General features: G+C 41.4%; 3 protein-coding genes across 4 annotated transcripts in view; all 3 read left to right on the top strand.

Annotated features, from left to right (window-relative positions):
- Positions 1-101: 101 nt before the first annotated feature.
- Positions 102-16,918, top strand: part of LOC135333663 (tolloid-like protein 2) — a 78,559-nt gene continuing 61,742 nt past the window's right edge. Inside the window, exons 1-11 of one of the 2 annotated variants that reach the window (XM_064528671.1) lie at positions 102-558; positions 624-803; positions 906-1,020; positions 1,176-1,576; positions 1,722-1,956; positions 2,084-2,403; positions 2,465-2,590; positions 2,704-2,964; positions 3,072-3,332; positions 3,422-3,676; positions 3,796-3,819. In XM_064528671.1, coding sequence (XP_064384741.1) covers positions 411-558; positions 624-803; positions 906-1,020; positions 1,176-1,576; positions 1,722-1,956; positions 2,084-2,403; positions 2,465-2,590; positions 2,704-2,964; positions 3,072-3,332; positions 3,422-3,676; positions 3,796-3,819 — 2,326 coding nt within the window. In that variant the 5' untranslated portion in view covers positions 102-410. Of the gene's footprint in view, positions 559-623; positions 804-905; positions 1,021-1,175; positions 1,577-1,721; positions 1,957-2,083; positions 2,404-2,464; positions 2,591-2,703; positions 2,965-3,071; positions 3,333-3,421; positions 3,677-3,795; positions 5,151-16,918 lie in introns of those variants that run through there. The other variant, XM_064528670.1, reaches the window with a different exon arrangement.
- On the top strand, positions 6,657-10,862 carry LOC135333668 (uncharacterized). Its single transcript, XM_064528675.1, has 9 exons — positions 6,657-6,920; positions 7,099-7,245; positions 7,302-7,422; positions 7,506-7,891; positions 7,954-8,182; positions 8,247-8,461; positions 8,574-8,687; positions 8,783-8,914; positions 9,011-10,862. Exons 1-9 carry the CDS (start codon positions 6,713-6,715, stop codon positions 10,717-10,719), a joined length of 3,261 nt encoding a protein of 1,086 aa, XP_064384745.1. The 5' UTR covers positions 6,657-6,712; the 3' UTR covers positions 10,720-10,862.
- On the top strand, positions 12,580-16,831 carry LOC135333674 (tolloid-like protein 2). Its single transcript, XM_064528684.1, has 9 exons — positions 12,580-12,797; positions 12,850-13,008; positions 13,154-13,268; positions 13,356-13,756; positions 13,822-14,041; positions 14,377-14,606; positions 14,820-14,939; positions 15,076-15,213; positions 15,531-16,831. The coding sequence occupies exons 1-9, from the start codon at positions 12,659-12,661 to the stop codon at positions 16,583-16,585; spliced, it is 2,577 nt and encodes an 858-aa protein (XP_064384754.1). The 5' UTR covers positions 12,580-12,658; the 3' UTR covers positions 16,586-16,831.

Raw genomic sequence — 16,918 nt, 5'->3', positions numbered from 1 at the left:
TTTTTAGAGCAGAGATAACTACTTAGTGATATTAAACAAGTTTTTGAGCATCCACTTTATGGTTTCTATGGAGAACAATGGTGTCCAATGAAATTGCCATAGACAATAGGACACAAAATTAATATTAGTGGTTTGTAAACATCTTGATCTTTCACCACATCTCCTAGGAAACCAACTCCTCAAGTTACAAAACCAGTAAGCCAAGCTGAACACAATAAGCATTTCTTGGATTTCTGGTATAGACTAAGGAAGTAGCTACATGTATCTATTTATAGTGTACAGTAGAATACACTAGATATCTCCTATCAGGAATTTGAACTCTTGCTCCTATATAATAGCTGCAAGCTCATGCAGTCAGTATAACTGTGCTTTCAACATCATAAAAAGAGTAAGAAAGGATCAAAAGAAGAATGAAGAATCAAGCTTTGTTAATGTGTCTGCTTGCTTTGACAACTACATATGCAGTGGAGTGCTTACCAATTAAAATTGAAGATGTAAGGGAAAATAATGAAATTGCTGAAGAAAGGACAATTGTTTATGACCCAACTGTAGACACTGGTAAGTTCAAGAAATTGGGATGAGTAGTTTCACACACACTAACAATGTTACTGTCCACTGCGCAGATTTCACAATAAAAGTTGGAGATATAACTTACTTCACAAAGAACTACCGAGAGCTATTGAATGAGAAGCTGAGTTATAAAGAGTCCTCGCAGGGAAAACAAAAGAGAGCCGTTGTCAACCCCAAGAGTTGGCAATGGCCCAACTGTGTCATTCCTTACATTATAGATGAATTCTATTCTGGTGAGTATTTGTACCTGGTATTGTGTATTGTGTGGACATTTTTATAGTCGCGAACATCCATGAATAATCTTAATTATATTTTACAATTACAACCTATTGCAGAGAAACAACAGCGTGTCGTAACCGAGGCATTGGCGCATTGGGAGGAGCACACCTGCGTACGCTTTAGGAAGAGGACAACTGAAGATAATTACATCTTCATCTATCCTGGTCCAGGGTGAGATATAGTATAGATGCACTGGTATACCATCTCTATTCAACATTGGTTATAACTGTGAATTAGCAACAATAGCGAGATGATTGTATTTGAATGGTGATACAGCAAAATTACAATGAATTTGGTTGCTTATCACTTCTATCTGTATTGTCTAGGTGTGGATCATATGTTGGCAGAACATCCAATCAACAGAGGGTTTCGATTGGCCCGTCTTGCTTTTCATTTAGTAGTGCAGTGCATGAGCTTGGACATGTTATCGGATTCTACCACGAACACAACAGGCCTGACAGAGACGAGTACATTGATATAATCGAGAATAATCTTAAACCGGGGAGGAGTGTACTCTCACAGTTCACAAAACTCAGTCATGATGAAGTGGATTTACTTGGAGTTGGATACGACTACAACAGTGTTATGCATTACGATAAAAACTCTTTTGCACACAGTTCTCATCTGGATACGATAGTTGCACTTGATCCAAGTATACCAGTTGGAGAAGCCCATACTTTGAGTTCTCTGGATATCCTTAGAGCCAACCTCTTCTGTAAATGCTCAAGTAAGGATCTTAAAATGACAGTTTAAAAAGCCATTTCACAGCCAGCAGATGTTATTTTATGCATGCTTTTAGTGCTATGATAGTTAAGTTTCTGCATGCATAGACCGATTAAAATGACGTATCATGTTACTTATTCCCATCTTAGATTCTACTGAAGACCACCCCCCAAGAACGACCTTTGTGCCAGATGAGATAGTGTCCGAGCCAACCCTTCCACCTCACGAGTTTGCATGTGGCAGTGTCTTCGATGGTGTCTCGAATGGCTCCTTCAGCTCACCAGACTATGGCGTCTACTCACACGATACCGACTGCGAGTGGACAATCAGAGTTGAAGAGGGGTATCGAATAAGGTTCACAGTAGAACTGGATATGGACTACAAGTAAGAATAATAAATTGATGTATGTTAGTATATAGGTGTATAGCATTTACGTATTTATCCCCTCATGCTGATGTTATGTACTATTGACATAGAGTGATTCATGATTATTCATTTTCACCCTTTACAGCCGAGGCTGTGTAAATGACTACTTACATATTCACGAGAACTTTAACCAAAATGGATACGGTATCGGAAAGTATTGTCAATCATCGGATCGAATTATCAACACCTATACGACTACCAATATTGCGTACATTCGATTCCACACTGATAGCTCAAATCAGAGGGCTGGCTTGAAAGGATTCAATTTAAGATTTGAGTCTGAAGATTTCGATGAGTGTGCGTATGGTGCATACTGTTCTCACAACTGTACAAACTTTCCTGGATCATATGAATGTCACTGCCCTAAAGGATTCTTCTTATCCAGTGACCACAAGCAATGTTTTGGTAAGTATGTCGATACAAAATCATACATGTATACCTATATTTATTTTTCTCTTCCGTGTAGATGTGAATGAATGTGCCCTGGACAAAGGGGGCTGTGATCACAAGTGTATAAATAAAGGCGGCTCTTTCCACTGTGTGTGTGAGGATGGCTACAGGCTACTCTCTGATGGGAAAACATGTGTTGTAGGTATGTACATGTATGCATAATTATTTGCACACGGCTAGCTTATTCCTCTACATGTTCCTTTAGTGCTAGGATTCTAAACCAAACAGTCGTGATATAGATTAATTGTTTCTCAGATGGTGATGGAACCATGGACCCTTGTTTGATTGCCAAATGCGAGCATTCCTGTGTAGTTGTCCCTGGTGACGTTCTTACGGCCAGATGTTTATGCCCTAAGGGGTACGACCTCTCATCAGACAGGGTGTCTTGTGATGAGGAGAACGAGTGCCTCACAAGAAATGGAGGCTGTCAACATTTCTGCACAAATATTCCAGGGTCGTACGAATGCAGCTGTATCAAGGGGTACAAATTGGCAGATAATGGATTTGCTTGTGAAGGTGCTTTTAATTTTCATAGACACACTGACAGAATTTTTAGTCAAACAGTCGTTATACCTATAATATTTATATAGCAGAAATAATGAAATAACTTGTTTCTCACGTAGATGCTGATGATATCGTTGACCCTTGTTTGATTGCCAATTGTGAGCATTCCTGTGAGGTTGTCCCTGGTGACGTTGATACGGCGAGATGTTTATGCCCTAAGGGGTACGACCTCTCATCTAACAGGGTGTCTTGTGATGAGGTGAATGAGTGCCTCACAAGAAATGGAGGCTGTCAAGATTTGTGCACAAATGTTCCAGGGTCGTACGAATGCAGCTGTTCCAAGGGATACAAATTGGCAGATAATAGACTTACTTGTGAAGGTGCGTTTAGTTTTCATAGACACGCTGTTAGTCGAACAGTCATTATACCTATACAATATATTTATATGACAGAATTATTTCTCACATAGATGATACCGTGGACCCTTGTTTGATTGCCAATTGTGAGCATTCCTGTGAGGTTGTCCCTGGTGACGTTGATACGGCGAGATGTTTATGCCCTAAGGGGTACGACCTCTCATCTAACAGGGTGTCTTGTGATGAGGTGAATGAGTGCCTCACAAGAAATGGAGGCTGTCAAGATTTGTGCACAAACGTTCCAGGGTCGTACGAATGCAACTGTTCCAAGGGATACAAATTGGCAGATAATGGACTTACTTGCGAAGGTGTGTTTAGTTTTTTTCCTACGTAGTTGTAGCAAAGCACATTACCAAAATATACTATACAAGCTTTCAGATCTTCTACGTGTACATGCTTTGTGTTCACTCTTTTTGTTTGTCTGCAGATATCGATGAGTGTGCAGACAACAACGGTGGATGTTCTGGTCACTGTACAGATTCTGACGGATCATATCAATGCTTTTGTGATAGCGGATCCACTCTTCAACCGGACGGACATTCTTGTACTCTCGATAAAATTGAGTTTGTAATTGAGCCTGAAACGATCGTAATTGAGACTACTATAGAAGACATCATTGATCCTAAAACTATCTTGTTGTGTGGAGGATTGTCAACTGCTGCCGCTGGTAGCATCCAAACCCCATCCTGGCCCGAGACCTACCCTGTAAATTTCGAGTGTCAATGGGACATCCAGGTGCCATCGACAGACTGCAATGTTGAATTGAGCTTTGATATTAATGCATTTGGAATAGCAGGAAAATCTTCTCAAAATTGCCCCAAAGATTACCTGAAAATATACGAGAAATTGAATTACACCATTTGTGACCTTGCTAGACCTTCTCCCATCACTACAACAGGCAATACCAGACTATACTTCTTTGCTGGACCAAAGCACGGCCCTAAGCGTAAGGGATTCAGGATTGAGTATACGATAGTCTGTCCAACCACTCCCCCGCCCACCACCAGGCCAACTACAGTATCCACAACAACACCATATCCAACCACTCCCATACCCACCACCAGGCCAACTACAGTAGCCACAACATCACCAGATCCAACCACTTCCCCGCCCACCACCAGGCCAACTACAGTAGCCACGGTAACACCAGGTCCAACTATTAGACCTACCACTCGCCCTACCACGACTACACCTCCAACCACCCTCGCCCCCACTACGCTACCACCACCCACTCCGAATTGCCCTGTTTTACCATCCAACCCTCCGGGAAAGTTTGCTTGTGGTGGATTCATGAACGTTAATGACATGTTCGGACCAACTAATTTGCCCTTAGGCCCTATCCTCCCTGGCACCATAAATCCTGAATGCAATTGGATAATTTTCGGTGCTGGAACATTCAAAGTCATGTTCACTTATTTCGATATTCCCAGCAGTGAGCAATGTTCGTCCAATTCTGTTTCGGTGTATGATGGATTTGGAACTAGTGCTCCATTGATTGAGAAGATGTGTGGGGAGAAGTGTGGCGAGTACACAGTCACAGGGACAGGAAGTATCTTGACTGTGACTTTACGGGTGTCTTCCCCAGGATCGTTTAGAGGATTCTATGCACAATTTAAACAAATTTAACTGATTCAAAAATAATTGATCTTCACATTGTATTTTAATCCATAATCTTTTACTGTGAATTGAAACATTTTCGAATTCGTTATACTGCTGTATAATTACATGTACATATACTTGTCTAATTAAATGTGCCAACAATAACCAGACTGCATGTTAGCTATAATCATAATTATTATGTGTTCCATTTGGGACTTTAGTTTCACATGATCCTTTTAATATGGAAATTTTGTCAGAATCCAGTTGAAGCTATAATACAGTGCTGCATGTTTTAGCCTCCATGCAATTTTTACTGGCAGGGTATGAGCCTTTATATGAGTATGTAGCATCCATGGTGTTCTGCATGCATGTATGCATGTGTCTCGAAATGAACATGCACACACAGTATGCATGTTATGTTTCACTGTTGATTTAGTATTAATTATTATTTTTAATGGACCATAGGCACTCCTCCGAACCATAGTGTGAACCAGACAAATACAGACCATGTTTTTGTGTCTGTATAATTATAATAATTATAGTATGGTCACTGTAGACACGGACTTGTACTGTAGTGTCCACCTACACATTGGTTTAACTTACCCACAACGTGATGCTACGTGACCTCAATAGCACTGTGTTTTATTCGAGAACAAAGTAGGAGGTTAAGTATTTGTCACAACTGAATACAAGTTGACATATTCAAGCAGTGGGTCTGTATAGGTGTGTGCTGACATCAGTTACGACTTTGTAAAACGAGAGTCTATTGATGTCTGTATAAGGTTATGCCTGATTGCCTTCTCAATGGTCATTGAAGAAGTGTGATAGTGTTCCCACAATAACAATTGCACAAGTTTGCTTTATTGGGCAATAGCTAAATTATGACTCATTTTATTGTAGTGCTACTTTTGTTGACCATGCATGTGATTTAATTTGTCCAAATAAATCCGATAATTATGTCAACAGCTATAATTTACATAATCTTAGAACGTCTTATTAGTGCATTTATAATTTATATTGCAACCCAATCAATATGGCACAACCATACATGTAGATGCAACTTCATGGTCTGATCATTTTCTCATACATGGAAGTGAGAGAGATCAAACAGTAACATTTCAGGCTGTCAACCGTGATTTCATGCATTGTGGATTCCTTGTTATTATGAATGCCAATTCGTACATCTAAAGCTGATCAAGGCACCAGACAAAGATCAACTATGCATGGTCCTGAGAGGGGGATATTATAAAGGTGCACGAATGAAGCTGCTCCTCCATCTCCTCAACACAGTAAATAAATCCGTTTCAGTGTAGCTATAGTATATAATTATAGCTCCAAACCTGCCACTTTTAATCGGTGGTACTAGACTACTTGCAACCTATAGGCTCTTCAAAACGTGCACCTAACAGACCATGGCTTGATAAGCGGTTTAAGGGCATGCACAATAACGAGTGTCTCATGCTGGGTAGTAGAGTTTGGACTAGTTATAATGTAGGTCTAGATATTCTGGCAAGACACCCAATCCACGAATTGTTATAGTATGGCTTCACCCCCAAAGCCCTAAAACACTTTCTTCACTTCCTATACTGGGGGTCGCCAATCTGGGGGGTGTAATATTTACAACCCCTGTAACTCCGGAAGCTTGCTCCCTATAAAAACTTGCACTAATCAGTGATAACTCTCAGAAATCAGAAAAGAAAACTTACCAAGTTGTGCAATTCTACTAATAACCGCCATAACCTGCCATGGAACAACTTGCAGTTTTCACTGCATTCACAGCTGCACTCTTGCTTGCAGCAAATGCTTTACCTACCATTAGTGACCACAGCAGCCAGCTCACAGATGATGCCCCTACTGAGCTGCATAGCCTCAACCAACCTCGAAGTCAAGCTAAAGGAGTCTTTGGATTTTCATACAATGCCAATGGGGAGCATGTCATCGAAAAACATTATGGTGAGGCAATAGTATAGATTTCCACTGCATGTGCACGGCATTCCATGAACCTGATTCTTATACCAAGGCTATAGAATCAGGATAGAGCTTCTGAATTATGAATCAGTATTCCTGGCTCTTATATTTGGCCCCATAAATATTATTGTCAAATTTGTTTGTCATGTATGTTTTACTGTAGAGAACACCGAAGAAATTGAAGACATGATGTTCGAAGACTCTTCAATGGAGCAAGAAAACAGTGAACAGTACCGGAACAAAAGAAATGCCGTGTCAAACCTATGGCCTGGTGGGATTATCCCTTACGAGATAGCACCCGAGTTTGATGGTGAGTATAAATATACTTTGAGCATTCGTTTATCTGTTTTCGAAATGTGCATGCAGCTCAGGAGAGGAGGATCATACTGCAAGCAATGCGTCATTGGGAAGAGAACACTTGCATTCGTTTTCGCCCTAGAGGCTCTGATACCTACTCCATTCGAATAGTGACCAGTTCACCTGGAGAGTAAGTGCATGCCATATAAATATTTCCTATTGTATTATCCCGTGCATGAATCATTAAAATCACAAAGCTCACTCTACTTGCAGCTGTCGATCTTACCTAGGACGGACAAGAATACGACCTCAACCATTGTTTCTTGGTCCCAACTGTGTCCGATTTTCTACTGCAGTCCACGAGTTTGGCCATGCAATTGGATTCTACCATGAACATAGTCGTAGTGACAGGGATGAATATGTGACTATCCTGCAAAATAATGTTTTTCCTGGCATCACTGGAGCGTTTGGAATAAGCTATGGAAACACCCTTGGACTAGGCTATGACTATGCCAGTATCATGCACTACTCTAGCAGAGCATTCTCAAGAGATGGACGAAGTGAAACCATACAAACCAACCAACCTGACATCCCAATTGGAGAGGCTGAGGAACTGAGTCCTCTGGACATATTAAAGGCAAACAAGCTCTACAACTGCCGTAAGTCAATCAGGACAGATTACAGTGACCTATACCTTATTCTTTGTATTGTCATTTTCCAGCTTGCCCACTTTCTCCTCCGAACACTGTTGTTCCACCGGCCTTACCTCCTGTGAACCCCAGCCTCAGCCGCTGTGGAACAGTGGAGGTTCTGAGTGGTGGTGAGATGAGAACAGTACGATCCCGTGGGTACCCATCTCACCTCCCAAATCAAGCGTGTGCCTTTGTGTTTCAATGTCCCAGTGGTTTCCTTCCTCAAATCGAATTTCCATCAATGAACTTAGAATCAAGGTATTGAAAATCGAATAATTTATGAAAACTATGTACTAGCTGAGCTGATATGTTTTTTTTCCAGCTCTGGTTGTACTAAAGATTATGCTCAACTCTATTTTGGTTCGAGCTTGGACAATCAGGATATTATTAGATATGGTGGTCTCACCGATGGAAGGATCTGCGGAAATCGATACAGTCGAACAAGATTCTTTGCAAGTACCAACACTATTACCGTCTTTTATCGAACTGACAGTTTTGGGGGAAGCACTGGACTTCAAATTAAAATCACCTGTTTAGGTAAGAGTTAGGATGCAGGCAGGCTTGAATTTGCTTAGAAACTGATAAGTTAGCTAGACTCCTACAATCAATTAACGTAAAACGTGTGGTAATTATTTTTCTATGTGCACAGATGAGGATGAATGTCAAAGTGCCAGATGTGACAACTGTAGAAATACTCAGGGTTCATTTGAGTGCAGTTGTAAAAAAGGTTACTATTTTTCAAAAGCTGCGACAACCTGCTACGGTACGTGTAAATATGTTTTACAAATGATCTTCAGTTAGTGTGCTATTCAACAAAGACCACGTTATCATTAATTTGTCTTCCACACTTGTATTCAGATATAAACGAATGTGCCTACCAGAATGGAGGGTGTGAATACAAATGTGTCAACATGGGTGGCTCTTACAGATGTCAGTGTCCATTTGGTCAGTACGTACAATCGGATGGCAAAAGCTGTGGACCTAGACAATGTAAGTTGCTTTGTGCCTGTAAAGTTCCATATCATCAACAGCTTTAGCAGAGCGTAGCTGTATAGCAATAAATTACCTGATTTTTTTCTATTGCAGCTAACCGTTCATTGCCAATTGCACCACAATTGCCGTCATCATGTCCTGTGACACCCCCTCCCACTATAACTACACCACGTCCTACTACACGCCCCACCTCCCGTCCTACTACACGCCCCACCCCCCGTCCTACTACACGTCCCACCCCCCGTCCTACTACACGCCCTACCCCCCGTCCTACTACACCCCCCACCACCCGTCCTACCACATCTCCTCCTTCCCTATGCGGTGGAAGTTTAACAGGTGATTTTGGAAGCTTACAAACTCCTTCTTGGCCTGCGACTTACCCTTTCAATTTTGACTGTGAATGGAACATCCAAGTGCCTTCTCCAGGATGCAATGTTCGCCTCACATTCAATTCAATCTTTGGAATAGCTGGAAAAACAACTGAAAACTGTTCCAAAGATTATTTAAAGATCTACAATAATAACGGCCGCTTGACTCGCACCATTTGTGACCTTGGTAGACCTTTTCCGATCACTACAACTGGCAATACCAGACTATACTTCTTTGCTGGACCATATCATGGACCAAAACGTACGGGATTCAGGATTGAGTACATGATAGTCTGTCCAACCACTCCCCCGCCTACCACCAGGCCAACTACAGTAGCCACGACATCACCAGATCCAACCACTCCCCTACCTACCACCAGGCCAACTACAGTAGCCACGACATCACCAGATCCAACCACTCCCCTACCTACCACCAGGCCAACTACAGTAGCCACGACATCACCAGATACAACTACTCCCCTACCCACCACCAGGCCAACTACTAGACCCACCACCCGTCCTACCACATCTCCTCCTTCCTTATGCGGTGGAAGTTTAACAGATGATTTTGGAAGCTTACAAACTCCTTCTTGGCCTGCGACTTACCCTTTCAATTTTGACTGTGAATGGAACATCCAAGTGCCTTCTCCAGGTTGCAATGTTCGCCTCACATTCCATTCAATCTTTGGAATAGCTGGAAAAACAACTCAAAACTGTCCCAAAGATTATTTGAAGATCTACAATAATAACGGCCGCTTGATTCGCACCATTTGTGACCTTGGTAGACCTTTTCCCATCACTACAACTGGCAATACCAGACTATACTTCTTTGCTGGACCATATCATGGACCAAAACGTACGGGATTCAGGATTGAGTATACGATAGTCTGTCCAACCACTCCCTCGCCCATCACCAGGCCAACTACAGTAGCCACGACATCACCAGATCCAACCACTCCCCTGCCCACCACCAGGCCAACTACTAGACCCACCACACCTCCAACCACCCTCGCTCCCACTACGCTACCACCACCCACTCCGAATTGCCCTGTTTTACCATCCAACCCTCAAGGAACGTTCGGTTGTGGTGGATTCTTCCAGATAGGTCAAAGTTTCGGACCTACTAATCTGCCCTTTGGGCCTTTCCTTGGCACTACAAAGCCTGAATGCAATTGGATAATTTTCGGTGTTGGACCATTCCAAGTCGTGTTCAATTATTTCGATATTCCCAGCAGTAGGCAATGTTCGTCTAATTCTGTTTCGGTGCACGATGGATTTGGAACTGGTTCAAATTCTCCATTGATTGAGAAGATGTGTGGGGAGAAGTGTGGCGAGTACACAGTCAAAGGGACAGGAAATATCATGACCGTGACTCTGCGGGTGTCTTCCCCAGGATCGTTCAGAGGATTCTATGCACAATCACAAAAAATTTAAGTGATAAACCAACATTTATATAAATCATAATTATTTCACATAATATATTTTGATCGTCACTTTATTCTAATCACTGAAAGCCATATATTTTGCTGTGAATCATAGCGTGTTCGTTATTATTATTACATTGGTTAAAAACTAAATCACCAACATAACCAGACAGCATGTTTTTTGTTCAATGTGTGTGGCTGGGCTTTATAGACAGTATATGTTCATTTGCTCAATGCACGTGTATTAATAAATTATGTAGACGAAGTATAATTAAACCATAATTAATTTGATGTGATGATGTTGATATCATACTCTTTTCTTTTAACAATTCTCATTGTAATGCTCCATCTCCATTTAATTTGTTGTTGTGCGGGCCTCTGGGGCTCCGTTCATGCATGTATTCACCTTTTTGCCTCACTTCACTTTGCCTGTCAGTTGATATTTTTGTAAGAATTTGGTTAAGTTTACACTGTGAAGTCAATTTGTCTGTAACAACTATGCTGTAACCGCTATTTTTTTGCCTATAGCTAGGAGCCTGTTAGCTAATTTGTCTAGCCTGTCTAGAATTCCTCTTCACCTAGATAAGAGCTCAACACAGTAACTATGACTGTGTTTTATATTGAAAATTAATATTTGTCAGAAACAATACGATTAATACGAGACACCAACTCGTGGACCTCTGTGTAAGAGATTCAGGATTGAGTACATATGACATGCAGTCTGACCATACACTCCCTCACCCAAAACTATACCAACTACAGTAGCCACGACAACACCACGTCCAACTCCCCCATCCATCACCTGGCAAATTACAGTTGCCACGACAACACCACATCAAACCACTAGACCCATGCACCTCTCGTCCTACTACCGTACCTTCCTCTCACTACACCTCCACTTCCAAGTAACCGTAACGTACAAACCAAAGTGGTATACCAATCTCCTAATTGGCCTAAAAGATATTGACCGGAATAGTTTATTCGCGTCACAGCAGTAAATCTGTCAGAGCAGCATGGAAGTGTGAAATTGCAATTGACAACTGATGAATGGTCACAATAGTTTTCGGCACACTGATCCACTTCCTGTTAAAACAGGATGAGGGGTCGAGGGCGTCATTATCCTTATTTTGATTCAATGCTGGATGTACGTGTAGCCTCGAAACCAGGCCGTATTATGTATTTTAATCGGCCTGGATTCGAGGCTAGATACAGTGTTACGTAGCAAGTCATTTCATTATTTTGGTGACCCTATGTACTACCGTATAGCTATATATAGCGCGAAATGTTCGAGGCGCTTAATTTTCGCTGATTTTGTGGGTAGCAATCCTACGTGAAAATAAAATTATTCTTTAATTAAAACTGGCATAACGTACAAAGAGATTAAAGGCGTGGCTTCCGGTAAGCAGTCATTCTACGAACATTGTGTGCAATGTAGAGGAAGTGCCTCGAAAATTTCGCGCTATACGGTATTAGTTTTGACATCATAAACAGCATATAATTTATACACATGCACAAATTAACACATGGCTTCATTTTGGCAAGATCAGCAATACTGCGTGAAAGAGGTGGCATCAGGCAGGGGAGGAGACGAGAAAAACCTAATAGACCTATGCTCAGCTAAAATCGGATTAGTGTTCACCTTTCAGATTTATATAGTTCTATAGGTATGCTAAACTGCTGTGTTCTCCAAATTAGGTAATGCATAATGACAAAACATGCATAGATACTTAAAAAGGAGATGGCTATTATCATGTTAGTGTAGGTTTCATAGCAACTCTTCCTGTGTCTAAGGTCACCAGTGTCAGATCTCAAGAATGTGTGGGCAGCTGGAAACTTAGAAACCACAAACTTCCAATACCAGGCCGGATTACAATCCTATAAAATAACTCAGGTTAGTAGTCAACCAATAACCAGAAAGCTGAACTACTAACTCACTACAGACAAACAGAATGCTACAGCAAATCTTCATAACTCTTCTGCTCATATTTCACCTGGCATCTTCCACTCATGAGAAATCAACAGACAAGAATGTAAAAGAGGTCAAAGATGAGTTTAATGGACATTTCTCAGACCCTTCAGCCAAAGCAGGTTTGTTGTTGTATCAATGTTATAGTACAGTACCTATAAAATTAATTTGCAGCCATGATAAAGCACATTGGAGACATGGCATTCATCGAAGTTCCTCAGGGCAAGAATCAGTCCACAGATCAGACAAGAACTAGGAGAAATGCGATACGTCATTCCAGCGCTCTATGGCCGAATGCACGAGTACCATACACCATTTCTCCTGACTTTAGTAGTAAGATCAAGATGATATGTGATAGACTGGTAGTTACCATACGCGACTTAGATTACAAATGTGGTGTCTCTAAAGATGTATTAATTTGATTAGTTTGCTTTGTGTCTAACAAAAGCTCACACAGCTGTTCTTTCTTAACATTCAGAAAATGATAGGGAAGTAATCCTGCAGGCAATGAGGCACTGGGAAGACAGAACTTGCCTTCGATTTTTTCCTCGCACAACAGAACGCTACTTCATCTATATCCTTTCAGGAGATGGGTAAGTTTGTCAATTGTGTTTATGATAATTTGAATGTTGAAAGACAAACTGCATGTTCATAACACCATTTTATTTACATGTATCTAGGTGCTATTCTTATGTTGGACGTCTGCATCGCAATTATCAACCTCAAGGTGTCTCTCTGGGTCCGGGATGTGTGTATTTGAGAACAGCTGTTCATGAGATAGGACATGCAATAGGATTTTATCATGAGCACACTCGGCATGACCGCGACCAGTACGTAAACGTAATCACAAATAACATCCGTAATGGACAAGCAGGCAATTTTGTGAAAGCTAGACCTGGTCAAACACTTACATTAGGTTATGGCTATGACTATGCCAGCATTATGCACTACACTGGTACTTCGTTTGCAAAGTCCCGTAGCAATCCGACTATTGTAGCGAAAGACGAAGGAATTGTGTTCGGCTCTGCACAAGAACTAAGCCCTTTGGATATCCTTAAAGCAAATGCCCTTTATCGATGTGGTGAGTGTCCTGCCTGCATAGTACTAGTAAGTGTAAGTGTAATATATTTTATACTATAATATTAGGTTCTACAAGGCCCCCGATTAGCACCTACCCACAAAGTACTAAAGCCCTGACCCTTCCGGACGGAATCACATGCGGTGGAGTTATGGAAGGTAAAAGTGGAACATTCTACTCACCGAGTTATCCCAACCATATTGTGAATCAGAGGTGTGCATGGGTGATTCGGGTGCCTGAAGGATACAGAGTTCGCCTGAGTTTTCCAGGACTCAGCCTAGAGCAGAGGTAACTTCGCTGCCAGAAAACTATTAATCGTTACTGTGTATAATAATTATACACTCATAGATTCCATTGTCTGTACGCCCTTTACTTTTGATTGACATAGCAGACACCTTAATGTATGTTTGTGGTTTGGCAAGCTACTACAATCTAGTGTTTCAGTTCTAGAACGGATAGTTACCTTAATGTTACTATTATATATAGACAGGGAGTAATTTTGACGTTTTCAGATTTTTCTCTGTTATTTTGGCGGATTTGTAGCAGCACAAAATATTTGTCAAAACATGTACAAGTGTATGAGTTGTTCTCAGACTCTTATCAGATACACTCTCCAATTACAGTGCTGGGTGCATTAAAGACTATGTCCAAGTATTTACTGGACGATCTATAAACCCCGAGGATGGTGAATATCTTTCAAGAAATGCTAGAGATGGCAAATTTTGCAGCTCTAGCCAGATATACACCTCAAACTATGTGTATGACAACACAGCAACTGTCTACTACCACACTGATAGCAGCAACACAGGACCTGGTACACCGCGGGGACTTCGGGTGGACTTCTCAACAATTGGTAGGCACTTTAATTGGCTAGCGGTTTACACAATTTGACTGTACGTAGATATGTAGAACATAAATTTACCATCCCTATAGCATGGAGTGAATCAATCAGAATTCGAAACTACAATAATTATTTAGACTGGCCTACATGGTCATAATTATACTCTCTATAGTTATGATGTACACATTATTTTAACCTACCATGCATGTGCATAATTGACTACAGACATCAATGAGTGTGGTGGCCAATCAAACAGATGTCACACATGCACAAATCTTGACGGATCGTACCGCTGTGAATGTAAAAATGGATACTATCACTCTCCAGCAGCAAGTACTTGCTTTGGTAAGTGAATAATGCAGCTCTAATGTTTTCAGAGGCTATAATAATAGCATTTAACTCGAATTGCCTACCTCAACACATGCATAAGCACTAACTGTGATTGTCATGATCATGTACACAAACACTTGTTTTCGTGCAGATTTCAATGAGTGTGCATACGATAATGGAGGATGTGATCATATTTGTGACAACACTGGAGGCTCTTATATATGCAAATGTAATCCTGGCTACTACCTACAAGCAGATGGTCTGAGCTGCACAACAACACCACCTACTGGTAAGTCACCACAAGTATTTTTCATTATACTATGTGAGCTAGGGACATTACTAAATATGTACATGTTTTCAGATCGTGTGGGCACTAAAACAATTTCCCATGCATATGAGTGTGGGTGTGTGTGGGATAGAGGGAACACATAAGTTATACAATGATCTGTTTAGCATATGTTGGGTAAACAAATGCATGAGATCCCACATTTGATCATTTGTTCATATTTCGCAGAAATTATTACATAAGACCAGCTATACAGATGCCTTAGAAAAATCATTTCTATCCTTTTATAATTATGATCTAATACATTACTTCATATACAGCCCCACCAACTGTTGCTCCCCCTACTACTCCAACTACTGTCCCTCCACCCACAACCAGAACCACCACAATTTCCACAACAACACCGACCACACAGCCCCCCACACCTGCTACTATATGTGGGCCAAGTCTTTTCACAGGTGCCTCTGGAAGCTTCCAAACACCTGCCTGGCCCACGACCTACCCCTTAAATTTTAACTGTGAATGGAACATCCAAGTTCCTTCTCCAGGATGCAATGTTCGCCTCACATTTGATGATTTAGCTTTTGGGATAGCTGGAAAAACAACTGAAAACTGTCCCAAAGATTATTTGAAGATCCACGATACTACCGGCTTAATTCACACCATTTATGATCTTGGTAGACCTTCTCTCATCACTGCAACTGGCAATACCACACTATACTTCTTTGCTGGACCATATCATGGATCAAAACGTACGGGATTCAGGATTGAGTACACGATAGTTTGTCCAAGCACTCCCCCGCCTACCACCAGGCCAACTACAGTAGCCACGACATCACCAGGTCCAACCACTCCCCTACCTACCACCAGGCCAACTACAGTAGCCACGACATCACCAGATCCAACCACTCCCCTACCCACCACCAGGCCAACTACTAGACCCCCTACACCTCCAACCACCATTGCCCCAACTACACTACCACCACCTACTCCGAATTGCCCTGTTTTACTATCCAACCCTCAAGAAAACTTTGCTTGCGGTGGAGTCATGCCGATGGGTCAACGTTTCGGACCTGCTAATCTTCCCTCAGGCCCTATCACTGGTACAATTTCATGCACTTGGATTACCTTCGGTTCTGCCCAAGTTCGTTTCAAGTATTTTGATATTCCCAACAGTGAGCAATGCTCGTCTAATTCTGTTGCGGTGTACGATGGATTTAGAAGTGAGGGTCAATTGATTGAGAAGATGTGTGGAGAGAAGTGTACCGATCACATAGTCCCAGGGATAGGAAGTATCTTGACTGTGATTCTGGAGGTGTCTTCCCCAGGATCGTTCAGAGGATTTTATGCACAATTTGAAAAGCTAGAGGACTAACATTTTATTCAGTCTGTAGCAATATTCACATTTGTTGATCAAACAATTACTGGAAGCATGCATGATTATAAATACTATTCATAAAAGCTGAAAGTGTCATAGTACTAATATGTAAGCCGTAGATGTACCTAGTTGGGAGGTCAATTTTTGGGTGAGAAGGTTTGTACATGCATAATATATATAAGGCATGCAGGAGACAGACATGCAAGCAAAGCTCTATAACATTATGGTCGAGGACTCTAAGTTGGAACCCACATGCAGCTGAATGAGTGGATGGAAGCAAATATTAGGTTTCTGTTATAATTAGTGCAGCAAATTGCAACTTAGCTAGGA

The sequence above is a fragment of the Halichondria panicea genome, chromosome 3, assembly GCF_963675165.1.
Source record: "Halichondria panicea chromosome 3, odHalPani1.1, whole genome shotgun sequence".
In the NCBI taxonomy this organism is placed as follows: Eukaryota; Metazoa; Porifera; class Demospongiae; order Suberitida; family Halichondriidae; genus Halichondria; species Halichondria panicea.
This window is presented reverse-complemented; position numbering and strand designations above follow the sequence as displayed.

Bases quoted from the DNA above. Each gene is read 5' to 3' on its own strand.
- LOC135333674 (XM_064528684.1), top strand. From the start codon at position 12,659: ATGCTACAGCAAATCTTCATAACTCTTCTGCTCATATTTCACCTGGCA. The intron at 14,042-14,376 runs GTAACTTCGCTG...CTCCAATTACAG, and splicing joins GGACTCAGCCTAGAGCAGAG to TGCTGGGTGCATTAAAGACT. The intron at 14,607-14,819 runs GTAGGCACTTTA...AATTGACTACAG, and splicing joins GGTGGACTTCTCAACAATTG to ACATCAATGAGTGTGGTGGC.
- LOC135333668 (XM_064528675.1), top strand. From the start codon at position 6,713: ATGGAACAACTTGCAGTTTTCACTGCATTCACAGCTGCACTCTTGCTT. The intron at 7,246-7,301 runs GTGAGTATAAAT...ATGTGCATGCAG, and splicing joins GATAGCACCCGAGTTTGATG to CTCAGGAGAGGAGGATCATA. The intron at 7,423-7,505 runs GTAAGTGCATGC...CTCTACTTGCAG, and splicing joins GTGACCAGTTCACCTGGAGA to CTGTCGATCTTACCTAGGAC.